The following is an 18,807-nucleotide window of genomic DNA, read 5'->3' on the forward strand; positions in this document are numbered from 1 at the left end:
GCTTACGAGCTAATGTTGCACCAAGGTCCACTGATTATTAGTGTATACAAGAGATATTGTTGGAGATCATGTCGTTAGCAATAGTCATGTGTAATCTGTACTCACTGACTCGTCGATTGATTTTTTGTTTGTTTTTCGATGTGTCGCTGTTTATGTGAGGGTGTGTACGTGTTTTGAGAAGAATATTACAACCATCAAGTAATGACAACAGATGAATAAAACAGACCCAATCATAGCTGATAAACGTTAAGGAAGATAGATTATAAAGAGAATTAGTTCTTTCTCAGTCTAGATCCGCACGAGCTCAAATTTTCTCAGCTATAACTTCCGAATTCATCAAACTTATCAAGTATATGGAGCCACATTTATTTCGCATGCGCATAACATTTTCATGCGTTAAGGGCCAACAATACAACAGGAATGATTAAAGACATCATATTACATGACATTAGGGTCTGTTTCATGAAAGTTAATTGCTACGAATTTGTTTAGATATGAAAAATGAGAGAGCTAGCAGTCTTGGTAGAAAGTTGGTTTACAGTTGTTTCTAGCATGTGTATATAATAATTTCGATTCTAGGTCATTGACCTGCTCATAGGCCATCATGTACCGCAGGCAAAACAGCAGTTGATTTAAAGAAATGATTGTTAATGTCGATTCTAAATCCCTTAATTAGGTCATTCAACGCGACCGTCACGCTTATCTGCCCTTTACTTAGTGGCCTTTAGATATGGATTGGATTGTTTGCTCACATATCGCATCTTCAACAGAAGGGTTTAGCAACTATATGATGAGTTAATTATGTACTGAATACTAAATCGTACTGTATTTTACACGGTTTGAAAAGATTACAAACAATATTATGTCGATCTATTTCTGTCTTACTAACACAATTTATATTAAAGCTTTTTTTCTAATCCTAAATCATTATGTATTGAATTAATTCAAAGCATGATCTAAAGTGTGGATTTAAGATCCAATTTGTAGACGGTTTTCGTAATGGGGTCAATTTATATGATAGTGCAGGCAACTGGCGAGTTCTTTTGTTGGATTGTAAGCGCTCGGCTTCCATTGTGTTGGAATTCATGGATTTCATGGAAGTCCAGACCGTTCTTATTCATTGCAGTGTGGTTCATTGAGATGACACTGATAGAATGTAAGGTGTGGTCCATGATCTACAGCCACCACCTAACGATATCAGTGTCTACGTATGCACGTCCAATTAGCATTATTGTCAGACTTACATGTTACTTGCCAATCATATCTTTATGCAATATGACATTCACATCATTCAAAGAAGTAATTGCGGTTTTCCATTTATTCAAATTCTTTAATTGTATTTTTAATTATACATTAGTTCCAAAATATAAAAGATCGAACTCTAGTATAATCTAATTCTGTACAAAACATTCTAATCATATGCTGTATACCTTGCCGAAAGCACAATCTGCAATAAATGGCCCATTTTGTAATTTTACTATGATAATTACACATAATTTGCTATCATTGACAGTGTCAAGACATGATGCCATATCCAGATTGCATAACGTTTGCCATAGACATGATACCAATCAGCGGCTGATTTATATTTCTCCCATCGGGTAACGATAACATAATTTCGCCCACATCATGGACGTCTGCTTCTGGTTTTTGTTTTGCTAGTGTGCAATATGTAGATCATATATATTCATAATCAAATCTATCTATAAAAAGCCATTATAGATAGCAAGCAAACATGCATCTTATTGGAAAGTAACATACATTCAATATTTTGTTTAAAAATCATAAAGTGAAAAGAAAAAAAATAAGATCATACCAACATTATCATAACCCAAACTCAAAATTGAAATAAAAACTTGGGTAAAATGGGAACAAAAGAAAAGTTTACACGGAGACTCTGGAAAAAAGGACAAGGAGAATAATAGCATATGTACCGGAAGAGTAAGCATCTTCTGCTTCATCGACGACACCCGCGATGTAAAAAGTGTTCAATCAAAGTAAGTAATGTCACGTTCTCAAATGAGAACAAGGTAAACAACAACGGAACAAACAGACAAACTTATATAGAATTATATGTAGAAGAGATAATTGATTTAACTGCATCATACAGCTGTCCTTCTAGAACTCGTCAGTGATACTACGGGCCTACATTTTTAAACCCCAAAGCCGAATGATGATTATCCAAGGTGAACGAAAGAAAATCTAAATGGGACAGTGAAATAGCCTCATACTTCAATAAATTTCGAAGATTTCAGAAGAACGACGTATAGGTACATGTGTGTGTTCTAAATTGTGCCATTATTTGAGTTTAAATGAGACATGTAGATTACATTAATAGTGACCTGAAGCCTGTGAGATTTAAAGACGTTTTATGTACAGGTGGTCGTTATTCTATCTTCGATTGTACAATATACATATTAATATTTAGCCCTAAAACCTAATATCTTACCTAGGATGCAGAGCGACCATAACACATTCATCATATACTTTATAGGGGGCGCTGCACTCTCTAGTGCGCGTAAGAACGGTGATATCGGATTTATTTTGAAGAATTAACCAGCAGGCAAATTTAGGGATTTTTTTAACCGATTAGAATCAGCAATCAGAATGACATTTGATCAGTGATGGGCTATCATTAATGGGTAAAAACATTATTGATAACAGTAGTTTACAGTGGTTTTAGTACAGGCAAATTATGTTAACAGGGATTGATACAAACGATCAAATGTACAGAATGCACAATAGATTTCATTCCAGTTACATTTCTTATGTAAATATTGTGCGTGTAATGACACATTGGAGTTTTGTTATCATTCAGCTTTGAATGCATTTTACAAAATGTTTGTCAAGAAAGGAGTGTGGAATATCTTTTACGAAAAAGATCAGCTTCAGCGTCATCACATTATTAATACCAATATAATGTTTTTTTTAAATCTGATGTCAATCAATAACCGGAATCAGCAGTACTGACGTCATCATAAACACTTTCAATAGTGAAGATGTACTGGAGAGACTTTCTGCGCATGTCATGCTGTGTCAACAAAATTAAGTAAATATATTATTCGAATAATGAATATAAAAATCTCTTATAGATCAATTAACGTGTCTTTCATACTTAATACCCTTATTGTGCGCTTTCACTAGTTTTCAATTGACTGTTATAATTAACGAGAAACTATAAATATCTAGAGAGTCCTAATGTTAAGTACAAATGCTGCAATCATGACGGCACCTAAATAGGTAATAAAAAATAGGACAAACAATAAGCGTCAGATTTCTATATCTAAGATAGAGACGTATTTCCACTCCACATCATTCTACCATTAATTATTGATATAGGATACATATTGAACAATGAAGAATCGGGGGATGGGGAGGGGTGGGTGATTAAGTATATCAGTTATTAAATCTGACTACGGTTTAATAGACAGCAGTAATGACATGACTTTGGGAAGAATATCTAGAAAATCTATGGTAATGGTTATCGAACTAATCGGATTTGGTTATATCTCATTCATTCTGAGTATTTAGAAAATCTAGGGTAATGGATTGTTGTACTAATATGATTTTATGATCTCTCAAACATTCAGAGAATTTAGAAAATCTGGAATAATGGAGAGTCGTACTAATATGATTTTATAATATCTCATTGATTAAAAATATCCATAAGTCTAGATTTGTCGTCCTTACAGTTTAATGAGTATTACATATTGTAGAGATCAGGACCATTATCCTGGATAAATACTCCATGATGTTAGTTTATTAGAAATGTTTCAGGACAAATGAGGTTGATGGAAGGGAATTGTATTCTGATTTTCCTTGAATCTGTATTATGCAAGAGGTTTCATTGCAATAAGCAGTTATAATAGTGTTGTAATTTTAGTTGCTTTTTTCGTGACATCTGTTCGAATGTGATGATGGAGGGGATGATACATGGTCATTTAGCCGTTTTAGGTTTGAAGAGTTTGAAGGCACGTATCTAGTAAAAATGTATTGGTTCCAAAACACAAGACAACTCGCTATTTTATGTATCTTGTTGTCAGGTATGGAAGAAACTTCCAATGAAATCAAAACTGAAACATTTTTTCTATGTTCAAACAAAATCTAGAGTGATATTATTTGAATTCTAAACGAACTAAGTTTTAGATTTCCTTTCCAATACCAGTAATGTTTCTATGCTATATCAGTGTATACCTATGTCACTTTTTACACTTTCCTATATCATGTATAATAGACAAATTGTCCTTTAACGATGAAAACATTTCTACGAACTTTTGTGCATTCTTTGATATTCCTAATTATTTATTTGTGAAAAATGTATGAAAATAATTTTTGTTTTGAACAATAATGTATTTTAACATAAACCATGTTTTACTATTAAGAAAAGCCTGTGGAAGATTAACCTCGGCTTAACAGGTTCTTGAATCCTCATGAAATACAGCCTATTAGTATTATTGTTGTTATCATTATTATTGAACATCCAGTCACTCTTATTTGAACGTTCTGTTTGTTTATAACGTCATTTATTTATATGATTGAAAATGAAGTAAAAAGCAACATACAAAAATTTAATTCATGCTTAAATCGACGAAAATAGGGCAAAAAACAAAACAAGATTTACATCGAGACTCATGAAAAAGTACAAAGGAAGAATTATGACCAGGTGTTCAGGAAGGATAAGCGTCTTTTGCACACACTCATTAGAAATAATTGTGTGCTCATTCGGGTCCAAAGGGAGGGTGAATATAAATAACTATAAGTAACGAGTAAAGATCGATTTCAAAGAAGACATTTTAAACTCTTAAACACAAATGATGTTTTACCAAGTAGGATACACATAGAAATTATATTTCAAACATATCCGCAATTAATTTATCTATTAGTAAATTAGATAGATACAGAACAAAATGGTCTCATTTATACTGGGGTCTAATAGCCTAGCACTAATCAATATCATTCATTTAGACAAGTCCGTCACTACAATAACGAGTGTAACACAATACTCATCATTGATAAAAATAAATCAATCAGTTAATATCGAATATCTTTTGCAAACATCGGTGGCCTATATTTTATGGAGACAAACGAAAAGTAATTAATAAGATAGTTAGGTGTCTCATGTGTGTTTGAGAAAGAGGTCAATGATGGTTTATAATGAAACAACATGAACGACACGGTAAATCTGTGTTTGAATGGAAAATAAAAAAAATATTAAATGAGCTTAAATGTATGCGATGTTCATTAGTATGTCTGATTGTTGCTTGTGTTACAGCCATTATGTCTCGGCTAGGGACAGCATCATGAATCTCTGACTTACTAGTTTTACGCTCAGCCAATCAATGTTTTCTCTAACCAAGCGACTATTATTTACTGGGTATCAAATTCTCCCTCCATGAAAGAACTCAAGTATAAAAGCAATGTTTGCTTCAACAAATGAGACCATTTCCATCACTGACGATTCCTAGGAGGACAAAACAAGTGTACGATGCTATTTACTTAATAAGTTGACTCTTTCGTATCCAGCTTAGAATTTATGATGAAATTTTTTCCTGTATTTGTGTGTCTATATCCGGGAAACAAGACTTAGTATTTCCGCCAATACCTCCAAGGTTCCTATTTTGGCACCAATTTTACAGAGGACAAATTCATGAAGTATGAAGATTATTATCTTCATGAAGATTAGATTTGTCTGCTTTGTTTTCAACGGCTAAAAAGTTTCATACATATCCTCATAACATCCAACCATTAAGAAACGTTGACCTAATTGTTAGAAACATGGTATGAAAATGACATAATTATTATAGACATAAACCTTATATAACATTATCCAATGTCATGAATTCCAAGAGGAACATGTTGTCCAGATTAAAATCGACTGGTTTACTAAGGGAATAGGTATTCATTAAAAAGTTTGAAGTTTCCATGGTTACTCTTGGAATGACGAATCGGAGAGTCGGGTGTAGCCTATGAAGTAGGAGACGCTTACCCTTCCAAAACCTCTGGCTTGATTAGACTTATAAGGAATTCAGTGGTAATCTTTCGTTTGCTTTTACTTTACCTTCGTTTCGTACAGTTTGATATCTGGATTAAAAACTAATGTCTTGTAGCTTTTGATGACGAAGACATCATATTTTTTTTTACATAGAATGCATTATATATTTAATCTTTCATGTATTGAACTTTCTTAAGTATTTTTGAGAAACTGTTGACAACAACATAGTATAGGATTGAAGTTGACTAACTCAGAAAGCACTGTTTATAGCCTAATGGAGCAAATTTTTCCCATTATATCCTAATTCAAGCATTTTACCAAATCTGCATTGCAACCATAATTATCAGCTAATTAGCATCTTCCCGTGAGTTATACATGCTGTTTGATAGTTTTTTTTTTTACATCTTTGAAAGGTCCATCAAGAAGCCGGCATTGCGATCTCGGGTCATCGTCTTGTAGTTGTATTTAACTTCCCGTTAATATGTTTCGTACAATAAGAAACGCACACATAGGAATTGTCACCTCACTAGAGAGACATGCTTAATAGAAATATTGAATTCTGAAACAGCACAGTTCTTATTGCTCCTGTTATCACCAGCTTCAGGAATTACACAAACCATCCACTTAAAATCGGGTAAATGTAACGCAAAACGAGAGTTTTGATCAACGATTTTACAAAGTAGCTGACCTTGGACATTTGTTGAAGGTCGTGTGACGAGTGGGCAACAGGAACACTTACATTGAGCAGAGAGATAATCGAGCTTTCTGTCGAGCGGAAGTAATTGAAGATTCAAGTAACATCATAATCATATACCGTTCGTCAGAAAAGTTAAAAAACATGTATCTGATGTTAATAGGATATACAGCTTCGATTGTTTGTCAGCAGGTCAGATGTTTAACTCTGTATGTAATTTTCGCTTGGTACGTTTTAAGTCCGAAAATGGATATAAGTATATAAGGACTCAGATCTGTCTCAGATTTTTCCCATTGTGTAAATATGATTGCCTAAACACTATTTTAATTATTGGTATGCTCTCTGTTACAGTTGGGAGTGTCCACAGTTTTACGGTAAATGGGGCCAATTCCGTCCACACAAACTTATGGACAGGCTACAACAAACTGGTCAGGCCATCAGATGTCGTAACAGTGGAAGTGGAGTTTATATTACTCAGCATCAATGACTTGGTCAGTATTCAGTATCGGCGTTTATCTATAATTCTATACAGCTATTATGACAATAGATTGACCTGTTCTGTACCTAAATGTGTTTTATTTACGATATCAGTAGAGCAATGCTATGACATGCGGTAAATACAGTAATTGATATGAAAATGGACAGAAATGTGTTGAAATATTATTATGATTATAATATTACTATTTTATCAGAATATCTGGTTTCCAGTCTTTTTGAAAAAGTATCAAGTTTTCAGTCTTTATATCAGAATATCAGGTTTTCTGTTTTTTTTTTTTTTTTTACAAAGTATCAAGTTTTCAATCGTTTTTATCACAGTACCTGATTTTCAGTCTTCTTTTAAGAGTATCTTATTTTCAGTTTTTTTTTTGTTTGTTTTACGATGAACTTGATTGATGATTTATATGCAAAATAATAATAGTCTGTCCAAGGACAATGTACACTGCATCATTACATCTTAACTCCGAAGATGCAATGGTATAAACGAGGAATGCAATGATTAATCTTCCTGCCATTATCTTTATTGAGATTTTCTGGATATCAAACTTACTCATAGATACAAAATGTTCTGGTTTGTTTCTGATGCAAGTTGATGAAAATTATGAGGAAGTTTCATGGTCGTCATAGTGATCTTATTTAGAAATATTCTAATTCTTTGTGCACTATGAAGCTGGACGTATTTAATGCTCGTCAGTTAACATTTTGGTTCTGTTGTTGTATACCTTGTTCTCATTTGAGTACGGGATATAGCTTGCTTGGATTGACCAAGATTTACATGGCGGATGAAGCAGAATACACTTACTCTTCCGGAACACCTGGTCTTATTTTCCTTAACATTTTCAGGAGTCTCCGTTAAATCTTTATTTTGCCCTACTTTTATTGAAATTGAGTTTATGATAATGTTAATATGTTGGTATTTCCTTCATATTTCATCAACGATAGAATGACGTCACAGAAAAAGTTTTTTATGGATGAGATTTTCTTTGTTTACACTTTGTTATATCGATTTGTAGTTATAATTACAATTACGTATACACATTGGTCTCCCACTTTCCATCAAGTCATAGAACGAATTCTTGGACCAGATCATAATATAGTCATAACATCAAAGTCTTATTGGATCTGTAAACATACCCTTACACTCAGACAGTCCTCTCAACCAAACCAACGGTGTTAATGTCAAATATTTGCTTAGCGATATGATCTACATATCATGTGTCTTTGAATAAAAGTCGATTGCATAATTGATTGAGCAAACATTATTTAACATGAACTATAAATTGAATGCAAATAAAAAGGAAATTGTATTGGCAAACATGAAACAAAAGAACCGTTACTTTTTCAGAATCTAAAACAACAGAAATTTTCAACAGCTGGATTTTTCACAATGGTAAGTCAATATGATTTACAGCCGTACATATCTGTCTGTATTAATAATTATTGACTTAATTTATTGACTGAAAATTGATAAGCTCTGTCATAGAACCAACAGATTTCATTCTTAACGAAGCTATAAAAAATATAATCGAAAGTTTTTTTGAGACTTTGAATCACGAGAAAATAAACCCTTCCGAAATAAAACCGTTGTATGATATTAAATCCGTTCTGTGTTTGAAATCTAGTTGTGTAATTTTATGCATTTTGAAACAGAGAATTATATACCAAGTTTACACCCCAAAAGGAAATGTGTTTTATTATATATTTAACCGTGGTTGAATATGATATACAAATAATTAAACACATTTTTGTCAAATATGAGGAAGTATAGTGTCGTAACATAGTCGCCATGACGACACATCATTATTCACTTTACTACATTGGTTTAAATGTGAGTACACGTTAAAAAGCTATGTTGTTTTAGTAAAGTCTTGTCAAAGATTGTTCTGAACAAAGTGAACTGACAATACACACATTTTCTTTCCTCGCCAACTTCCGTGTTCAAGTATAATGGTCCGAGAGTGTTAATTTTAAATATACAACTTTGGTCATAGAGTGTCAATTTTAAATATACAACTTTGGTCATAGAGTGTCAATTTTAAATATACAACTTTGGTCATAGAGTGTTAATTTTAAATATACAACTTTGGTCATAGAGTGTTAATTTTAAATATACAACTTTGGTCATAGAGTGTTAATTTTAAATATACAACTTTAGTCATAGAGTGTTAATTTTAAATATACAACTTTGGTCATAGAGTGTTAATTTTAAATATACAACTTTGGTTACAGAGTGTAACTTTCAAATATACACATTTGGTCGAATAGTGTAAAAAAAATAAATGCACAACTTGATAGAATTTAGTCGATCTGCTTTGACAAAATATTGGTTTGTTTAATTTATTAGTTCTGGACCGACAGCAGACTAACGTGGACACCTTCTGCTAATGAAAATGTCTCCTTCGTCTACGCCAACGAAAACATTATCTGGAAACCGGAACTAGTGGTAGATAACTCGTGAGTATAAGTTGATGTTATTTGTATCTGACAAAATTTTATCCTCTTGTTTAATCATTGCAAATTTATAAGATAGTCTCTCCGATGTGCTGAATAAAATTAATTTTCAACATTGGAGATGTATATTTGCTCGAAATTCTGTCTCATGAAATTTAGGAGAAAGGAATTCCAATTATTGGGAAATCTTATCCTTTTTTCATCAATATTTAATTTGAAAAAAAAAACTTAGCTGTTAAAATCTGAATACTCTATCTTTATTTCAGAGCTTCGGGATTAATATTTTTGTCCTTTTTTTATCGTATTTAGGATAAGCCAGATATCGATAATATCAGACGAAAACTTATTGTACCGTGTAGACAGTAACGGCCACGTAAAGTGGGAACCTCCTGGGATATACGACACGCACTGTGAGGTCGACATCACGTGGTTCCCATTTGATCGACAGACTTGCTACGTAGAGGTAAGAGACGTGTATTTATATAGTCAGAATTTTTCTTTCGCAAGTCAATGAAAAATGAGTTATATAGATGGCGATCGACTCGTTTATCGTCGTGAAACAAAAATAGGTAAAGAATTTTATAGAATGTTCCATACTTTAAATTCAGATGATAAATATTATTATTATGTTTTCCCTTTTTATCTTGGTTGTTTTTTGTGGAGGAGGGGTTAATTAAAAATGTCCTTCTAACTATATAACGTAACATATATCCCTGCTTTGTATATATATTTTTACGCTTTTAGCAGAATTCTGCCTACATGCCAAATCTTTGTGAACATTATCTATGGGTAGCTGTATCTTTGTTGTAATAAAAAAATTATTTGCTTAAAGACACAACAAGAATTTACAGTGGATTAGATATAGTTACCAATTATTTCTCCATGCATGCCTTTATATTATTTACAAAATATTCATATATCTATTCATTTTTAACATTTTTGTTTAAACACAACCATTGAAGAACTATACCAGTAGAAAAAATGCCATAAAACACTCGTTAATGTGGGATATGAATTTTATGATAATTATTTGTTTTATTTCACAGTTGACAAGCTGGGGCTATACAATAGACGTGGTGAATCTGTCGCACCACAAGACCAATATCAATTTGGAGGATTATAAACAAAATGGCGAATGGATCATCGAAGGAACTGCAATCGCCTGGAATGAACTGACAGCTGACGGGAGCAGATATTCTCAACTAGAGTTCATTGTCCACTTAGCTAGAAGGCCGACGTATTACTTTATGAATATGATATTCCCGGTAGTCTTGATCTCGTTCCTGACAACGCTTGTATTCATACTTCCGGTGGAATCAGGGGAGAGAATTTCGTTCAGCATTACCGTCTTGTTATCTTTGGCGCTGCTGTTGACACTTATTTCTGATATTATGCCAACAACATCAATACACACATCAATTCTGTGTAAGAGTTTTGTTTAATTGTTTATAGATCCACATTAGCACATATTAAACCGTAGAATACATGGAGTTTTCGTATATCAGAATAACAGCCACAAGCAGATTATTATAAAAATGGAAATACATTTTGTTGATGCTCTTAAACCAAAAATGAGTCAGACTTGAAACTGCTCATCACGTGCAGATTCTTAATGTGCATTAATGTGTCAATTTTAGACGTCACATGCGAATCATTAATTAAGGCACATTGTACATAATCGATATTCATTAATTAGATGTGCACGGGTCTAAGAGATTCATAAGGGTCATAGAGGTCCTGTAAATGAATAATCGATTGCTCAATCAATAATTAATCAGATAAGTTTATCATCTAATGTCGAAAATGTTAATCTACTCTCAATTTTACGTTGCAGCAATTTACATCATGTGTATCCTGACCTTCTCAACACTCTCCGTCTTCCTGACGTCCCTGAACTTACGCCTGTATCACAAAGAAGACCAGTTGGACGTTCCAAAGTGGCTGAAGAATTTTACAAAGAAGGTCCTCTTAAGATGCAGTTGTAAGCAGAAATATCAGGACAACCGGACGGACTCTCGGCGAGACATTATCGAAAATGAAGACGTGAATACAGGACACAAAACCGTGACTGCTGCTTGGGAAGACCTCGACAAAAACACGAAGGAAGAGGAAGAAGATGTTAATCTGTCCTGTAAAGAAATCAGTTTCCTGTTCGATAGGTTTTGGTTCGTTCTTTTCCTCGCCATGACCATAGTGTTCACCTTCTTCTTTTTACTTGTTCTTGGCGTGGGTTCCCATTTATAAATCCTGGCATCTATTTGTGACCGTTGTTTGTACTTCATTTCGTCTGATTTAGGATTTTGAAGATCTTACTTTATAATTTTGACATGATTATCAAAAACGAAAAAATGAAATAAATGGAATGTTAGTTTTTAATGTTTAATGAAATGTTAAACACCCTTGTATTTTGCGAGATTCTGAAAGCATATGTTCCATGTATTGACATCAGTTCACTATTTGGTGATTGTACGAAGGTGTAAACTCAGTTGCCAAATTGACAGGACGCATTGTAGCCCCCACATATGGAGAATTATACCCACTCAACTCGTTAATTTTTATTAGGAAAAGACCTTAAAATGTTTTTAACGTCATCAAAACGTGAAAGGTGCAATCATGAAAACAAGGGGGACGCCGGTACAAATACATTTTTCTCAATTGTTGTGACTCTGTATTCAGTATGAGATGTAGAGAAAACCTTAATTTCCTTTTACTTGTAAAATAATGCCAATGCAGTTTAATGCACGATGGGGATGTTATTTAAACGACAATTGCACTTGTAAGAATGCAAAAATGAATTCGTCAGTCACATCTACAAAATATATGTGTTTCATTGTTCATAACTATTACCAGTGCCCAGTGTGATAACCCCTTTGTTGGCCCCTTATACAATAGGCTTGGTTACCTTCCTTAACTACAACTTTTCACCACTAGACTGCGCTCGTTGAAACTAAGGCAGCTCAAATTTCTCACAGAGTGCATTGTGGTACCCAAATGACACCTCTGTAAAAGGGATACAAAGCAGATTACATTTCGCCTTTCAGTGTTGTCAGGGATACCGCCAATTGTTTTATCTGACGTCGAACTTTGACCCTATATTGTTTTCGGAATCTAGAAATATAAAGTCGGTATTGTATATCACATACGGTAAAACTCCCTGGTCTCGAAAAATACAACCTGATAATTTCGGCCCAAGTAATCGTAAATTGTGATATCATGCCAATGTGTATCATGACGTCCATCATTACATATATAGCACTAGTGCCTTTTCAGTTTTGTAACTCTCGCGGGAACCTCGAAAAATAATGATTATTTTCTACATCACTATGCATACAGAACGGTGTAAGGTGTTATGATTAGCCAATGGAAATGTTTCCCGTCTATTTAAAAAATGCACCCGTTCTCTCTCCTACTATATCTTGTTAATAGATTCAAAATACAAGATGGCGGTTCTGCAAATTAACTGAGCGAGCTTATTCTGTTGTATGAATATCACTCTTATACTCTTATTCTACAGGACAGTTGATATGTCATTCACACAATCTCTTATAAAAATTTTTAAATGTCTGAGTTCAATATAAGTTCGAAATATACAAAAGACAGACTGGTATTTAAAGGCGCGGACGCTAATGGGAAGTAAACACGGACGTTTCACTTGTTAAAAATGTGTAATAGAAGGAAATGTAAATAAACCGTTTTCTGTTTTCATTATAAGTTCATTTGATTAGATATCGCTTTTTAACCTGTTTGTGTGTCGGGCATCTCAAACATCTTTTATGATAAAACAGTTGAATAAATTCCTAGGGATAAGATATATTTGATGTTTTTAAATCACATCCGGTGCCATGTTAGTTTCCGAATATTCCTTGCTATCTGTATACATGATGTGACTATTATGACTACTATGATCTGTGCTACCATGGTACTTGGATATTTCATTGGACAATTCGAGTCTCAGTATCGTATCTACAGTAGATAGCACTTTAGCATATCGTCCGACCAGGTGTACTTCTGTCGTCCGACCAGGTGTACTTCTGTCGTCCAAGCAGGTGTACTTCTGTCGTCCGACCAGGTGTACTTCTGTAGGACACGTCGTCCGACCAGGTGTACTTCTGTTGAACACGTCGTCCAACCAGGTGTGCTTCTGTAGGACACGTCGTCCGACCAGGTGTACTTCTGTTGAACACGTCGTCCAACCTGGTGTACTTCTGTAGGACACGTCGTCCAACCAGGTGTACTTTTGTAGGACACGTCGTCCAATCAGGTATGTTTCTGTTTAGCACGTCTTCCGACCAGGTGTAGTTCTGTAGGACACGTCGTCAGATCAGGTGTAGTTCTGTAGGACACGTCGTCGGACCAGGTGTAGTTCTGTAGGACACGTCGTCCAACCAGGTGTACTTCTGTTGAACACGTCGTCCAACCAGGTGTACTTCTGTAGGACACGTCGTCCAACCAGGTGTACTTCTGTTGAACACGTCGTCCAACCAGGTGTGCTTCTGTAGGACACGTCGTCCGACCAGGTGTACTTTTGTAGGACACGTCGTCCAATCAGGTATGTTTCTGTTTAACACGTCTTCCGACCAGGTGTACTTCTGTAGGACACGTCGTCAGATCAGGTGTAGTTCTGTAGGACACGTCGTCGGACCAGGTGTAGTTCTGTAGGACACGTCGTCGGACCAGGTGTACTTCTGTAGGACACGTCGTCGGACCAAGTGTACTTCTGTAGGACACGTCGTCCAATCAGGTGTGTTTGTGTTTAATACGTCTTCGACCAGGTGTATTTCTGAAGGACACGTCGTCCGACCAGGTGTACTTCTGTAGGACACGTCGTCCGACAAGTTGTACTTCTGTAGGACACGTCGTCCGACCAGGTGTACTTTTGTAGGACACGTCGTCCGACCAGGTGTACTTCTGTAGGACACGTCGTTTGATCAGGTGTATTTCTTTTTTATATTAAATCCACGTTTATAATTTAGTAATATTGTCTTTTGGCAAATTTACTCAGTGATGAATTAGCGGATCCACAATTATTGTTAAAAAGACAAAGTACAAAAGTACAGAAACTGCAAGTAGCGAAATCCTGTCTTACCCATAAAAAGACTAGATTAAGAGTACCGGTAATACAATGTATATACATGTTTACAGTAAAACAATGATCTGAAACAATGAAATATACATTTAAATATTATTGTAACCTACAAATACAATGTACCATTATGTCATAATTATCTATAAGCATCTGTCAACAACAGTTTGTTTGGTTTTCCTAAAACTGTTTGGATTAATTGTCGCAAAACATTCAATGGAAAGTCCATTTCAAATATGATCAGTCACATGTTGATCATTTAGAATTTAGAATTAGAATTTCCCTGGAACATATAGTTATTTCGTATGTATAAGATCTCTGTGGAAAGCGATGACAAGGGAGACAACTTGTATAAATCTAGCATCCTGTATGTTCGTTTTCGTCAGAATTTCCATTTGTAAATAACACCTTTGCAGACTTACACCAATGAAAAGAGAGTATAAAGATCATCATGATAAATTGACAAATCATCAAGCCCGGTACAAAAAGACCAGGAAGAAATGCAACTCAGTGACCGAATCACCTTATCAGAGGTCAGTCCCAATCCCAACCGAAAGTCCTGAAAATAGAGAGACAGTGACAGAGAGTGCCTAGGTTGTCTCCATTTTTTCAGCCGCGTAGTAACTTGTTATAGAAGATTATTGTTAAACTTTCTCAGAACTTTTTACAACAAATGGGGTCTGTTAGTGACTTGAATTAGTAACAAATTCGATGTGAATATGAAATAAATTTTATGTTGAAATTTAATTTTGTTTTTATATATTTTTACTGATTTTTTAAACAATGAACTTTATCTATGAGGAGTGAAAAGTGTCCACGAAAAAGAGTTCATTTATTAGTCTAATATCTTTTTTTGTATCTTTCATTCGTGCGTAGAAGATGAATATCTTGTCACTTGTGAACTTGAAAATCTTATCTCTAGTGGAGTGAAATACTCTGTTACCTGTGAACCTGAATAGAATTTCTCTTGTGAAGTTGAATATCTTCTCTTGTTAGGATGAATATGAAGTCGAATATCTTGTCACTTGCGAAGATGAATTTCTTTTCTCTGGCGATGTTTACAATCTTCTGTATTATGAAATTGAATATCTTGTCTCTAGTAAAGTTGAATATCTTGTCTCTAGTAAAGTTGAATATCTTGTCTCTAGTAAAGTTGAATATCTTGTCTCTAGTAAAGTTGGATATCTTGTCTCTAGTAAAGTTGAATATCTTGTCTCTAGTAAAGTTGAATATCTTGTCTCTAGTAAAGTTGAATAGTCTTAGTAAAGTTGGATATCTTGTCTCTAGTAAAGTTGAATATCTTGTCTCTAGTAAAGTTGAATATCTTGTCTCTAGTAAAGTTGGATATCTTGTCTCTAGTAAAGTTGAATATCTTGTCTCTAGTAAAGTTGGATATCTTGTCTCTAGTAAAGTTGAATATCTTCTCTCTAGTAAAGTTGAATATCTTGTCTCTAGTAAAGTTGTATATCTTGTCTCTAGTAAAGTTGAATATCTTGTCTCTAGTAAAGTTGAATATCTTGTCTCTAGTAAAGTTGAATATCTTGTCTCTAGTAAAGTTGAATATCTTGTCTCTAGTAAAGTTGAATATCTTGTCTCTAGTAAAGTTGAATATCTTGTCTCTAGTAAAGTTGGATATATTGTCTCTAGTAAAGTTGAATATCTTGTCTCTAGTAAAGTTGAATATCTTGTCTCTAGTAAAGTTGGATATCTTATCTCTAGTTAAGTTGGATATCTTGTCTCTAGTAAAGTTGAATATCTTGTCTCTAGTAAAGTTGAATATCTTGTCTCTAGTAAAGTTGAATATCTTGTCTCTAGTAAAGTTGGATATATTGTCTCTAGTAAAGTTGAATATCTTGTCTCTAGTAAAGTTGGATATTTTGTCTCTAGTAAAGTTGAATATCTTGTCTCTAGTAAAGTTGGATATCTTGTCTCTAGTAAAGTTGAATATCTTGTCTCTAGTAAAGTTGGATATCTTGTCTCTAGTAAAGTTGAATATCTTGTCTCTAGTAAAGTTGAATATCTTGTCTCTAGTAAAGTTGAATATCTTGTCTCTAGTAAAGTTGAATATCTTGTCTCTAGTAAAGTTGAATATCTTGTCTCTAGTAAAGTTGGATATCTTGTCTCTAGTAAAGTTGGATATCTTGTCTCTAGTAAAGTTGAATATCTTGTCTCTAGTAAAGTTGAATATCTTGGCTCTAGTAAAGTTAAATATCTTGTCTCTAGTAAAGTGAAATATCTTGTCTCTTGTTAGGCTGAACATCATAAAACAATGATATAACTAAGGCAAAATATGAACGATAAAAAAATATCACGGAGACTTCAGAAAATGTACGAAGAGAACAAGGCCATGTGTTCCGGAAGAGTAAGCGTCTTCTGCTTCATCGACGACAACTGTTATGTAAATCTTGGCCAATTCACGTTAGTAATGTCACGTTCTAAACTGAGAACATGGTATACAACAAGAGAACCGTCAGGTAAGCATTGTACTGACGAGCATCAAACACGTGTAGCTCCATATTGCACAAAGAGATAGAATATTTCTCAATGATATCAATATGACAACAATTAAACTTTCCCATAGTTTTCATCAACCTGCTCCTTTTGAACCCCTATGTTACGAGTTTGCTCGTCAGTTGACGACTTCAGTAATTGTCGGTGGTGATTTCAATGAACTTCAACAACAATGATAGAAAAACGACATCAAGAAACGCACTAACACCAACAATTAGTACGGCTTAAAACAAATACAGAACGGATATAAACTGGTAGACATTTGGAGAATGAAAGACAAAAGACAGTTTACATGGAGAAGAAATAACAAAAGAGAAGCAAGTAGACTAGATTACTTTTTAATTGAGAAAGAATATGTTAATTTTGTGACTAGCACAGACATACCTCCAGTACAAATTAAACACACTGATCAAAATAGCACAGACATACCTCCAGTACAAATTAAACACACTGATCAAAATAAAACAGACATACCTCCAGTACAAATTAAACACACGGATCAAAATAAAACAGACATACCTCCAGTACAAATAAACACACGGATCAAAATAGCACAGACATACCTCCAGCACAAATTAAACACACTGATCAAAATAGCACAGACATACCTCCAGTACAAATTAAAGACACTGATCAAAATAGCACAGACATACCTCCAGTACAAATACACTGATCAAAATAGCACAGACATACCTCCAGTACAAATACACTGATCAAAATAGCACAGACATACCTCCAGTACAAATTAAACACACTGATCAAAATAGCACAGACATACCTCCAGTACAAATACACTGATCAAAATAGCACAGACATACCTCCAGTACAAATACACTGATCAAATTAGCACAGACATACCTCCAGCACAAATTAAATACACTGATCAAAATAGCACAGACATACCTCCAGTACAAATTAAACACACTGATCAAAATAAAACACATACCTCCAGTACAAATAAACACACAAAATAGCACAGACATACCTCCAGTACAAATTAAACACACTGATCAAAATAGCACAGACATACCTCCAGTACAAATACACTGATCAAAATAGCACAGACATACCTCCAGTACAAATACACTGATCAAAATAGCACAGACATACCTCCAGTACAAATACACTGATCAAAATAGCACAGACATACCTCCAGTACAAATACACTGATCAAAATAGCACAGACATACCTCCAGCACATACATTCAAAATACATACTGATCAAAATAGCACAGACATACCTCCAGTACAAATACACTGATCAAAATAGCAAAGACATACCTCCAGTACAAATTAAATACACTGATCAAAATAGCACAAAATAGTACAAATACACTGATCAAAATAGACATACCTCCAGTACAAATACACTGATCAAAATAGCACAGACATACCTCCAGCACAAATTAAATACACTGATCAAAATAGCACAGACATACCTCCAGTACAAATACACTGATCAAAATAGCACAGACATACCTCCAGCACAAATTAAATACACTGATCAAAATAGCTCCAGACATACCTCCAGTACAAATACACTGATCAAAATAGCACAGACATACCTCCAGTACAAAT

General features: G+C 34.2%; 1 protein-coding gene across 1 annotated transcript; it reads left to right on the top strand.

Annotated features, from left to right (window-relative positions):
* The first annotated feature begins 6,932 nt into the window (after positions 1-6,932).
* On the top strand, positions 6,933-11,879 carry LOC132550440 (neuronal acetylcholine receptor subunit alpha-2-like). The gene is made up of 7 exons (XM_060214508.1): positions 6,933-6,942; positions 7,038-7,177; positions 8,530-8,574; positions 9,529-9,638; positions 9,945-10,098; positions 10,682-11,060; positions 11,470-11,879. The coding sequence occupies exons 1-7, from the start codon at positions 6,933-6,935 to the stop codon at positions 11,877-11,879; spliced, it is 1,248 nt and encodes a 415-aa protein (XP_060070491.1).
* The last annotated feature ends 6,928 nt before the right edge of the window (positions 11,880-18,807 follow it).

Source organism: Ylistrum balloti, unplaced genomic scaffold (genome assembly GCF_031769215.1).
Source record: "Ylistrum balloti isolate Yb309-2 unplaced genomic scaffold, AGI_CSIRO_Ybal_v1 Utg370124, whole genome shotgun sequence".
Classification (NCBI taxonomy): domain Eukaryota; kingdom Metazoa; phylum Mollusca; class Bivalvia; order Pectinida; family Pectinidae; genus Ylistrum; species Ylistrum balloti.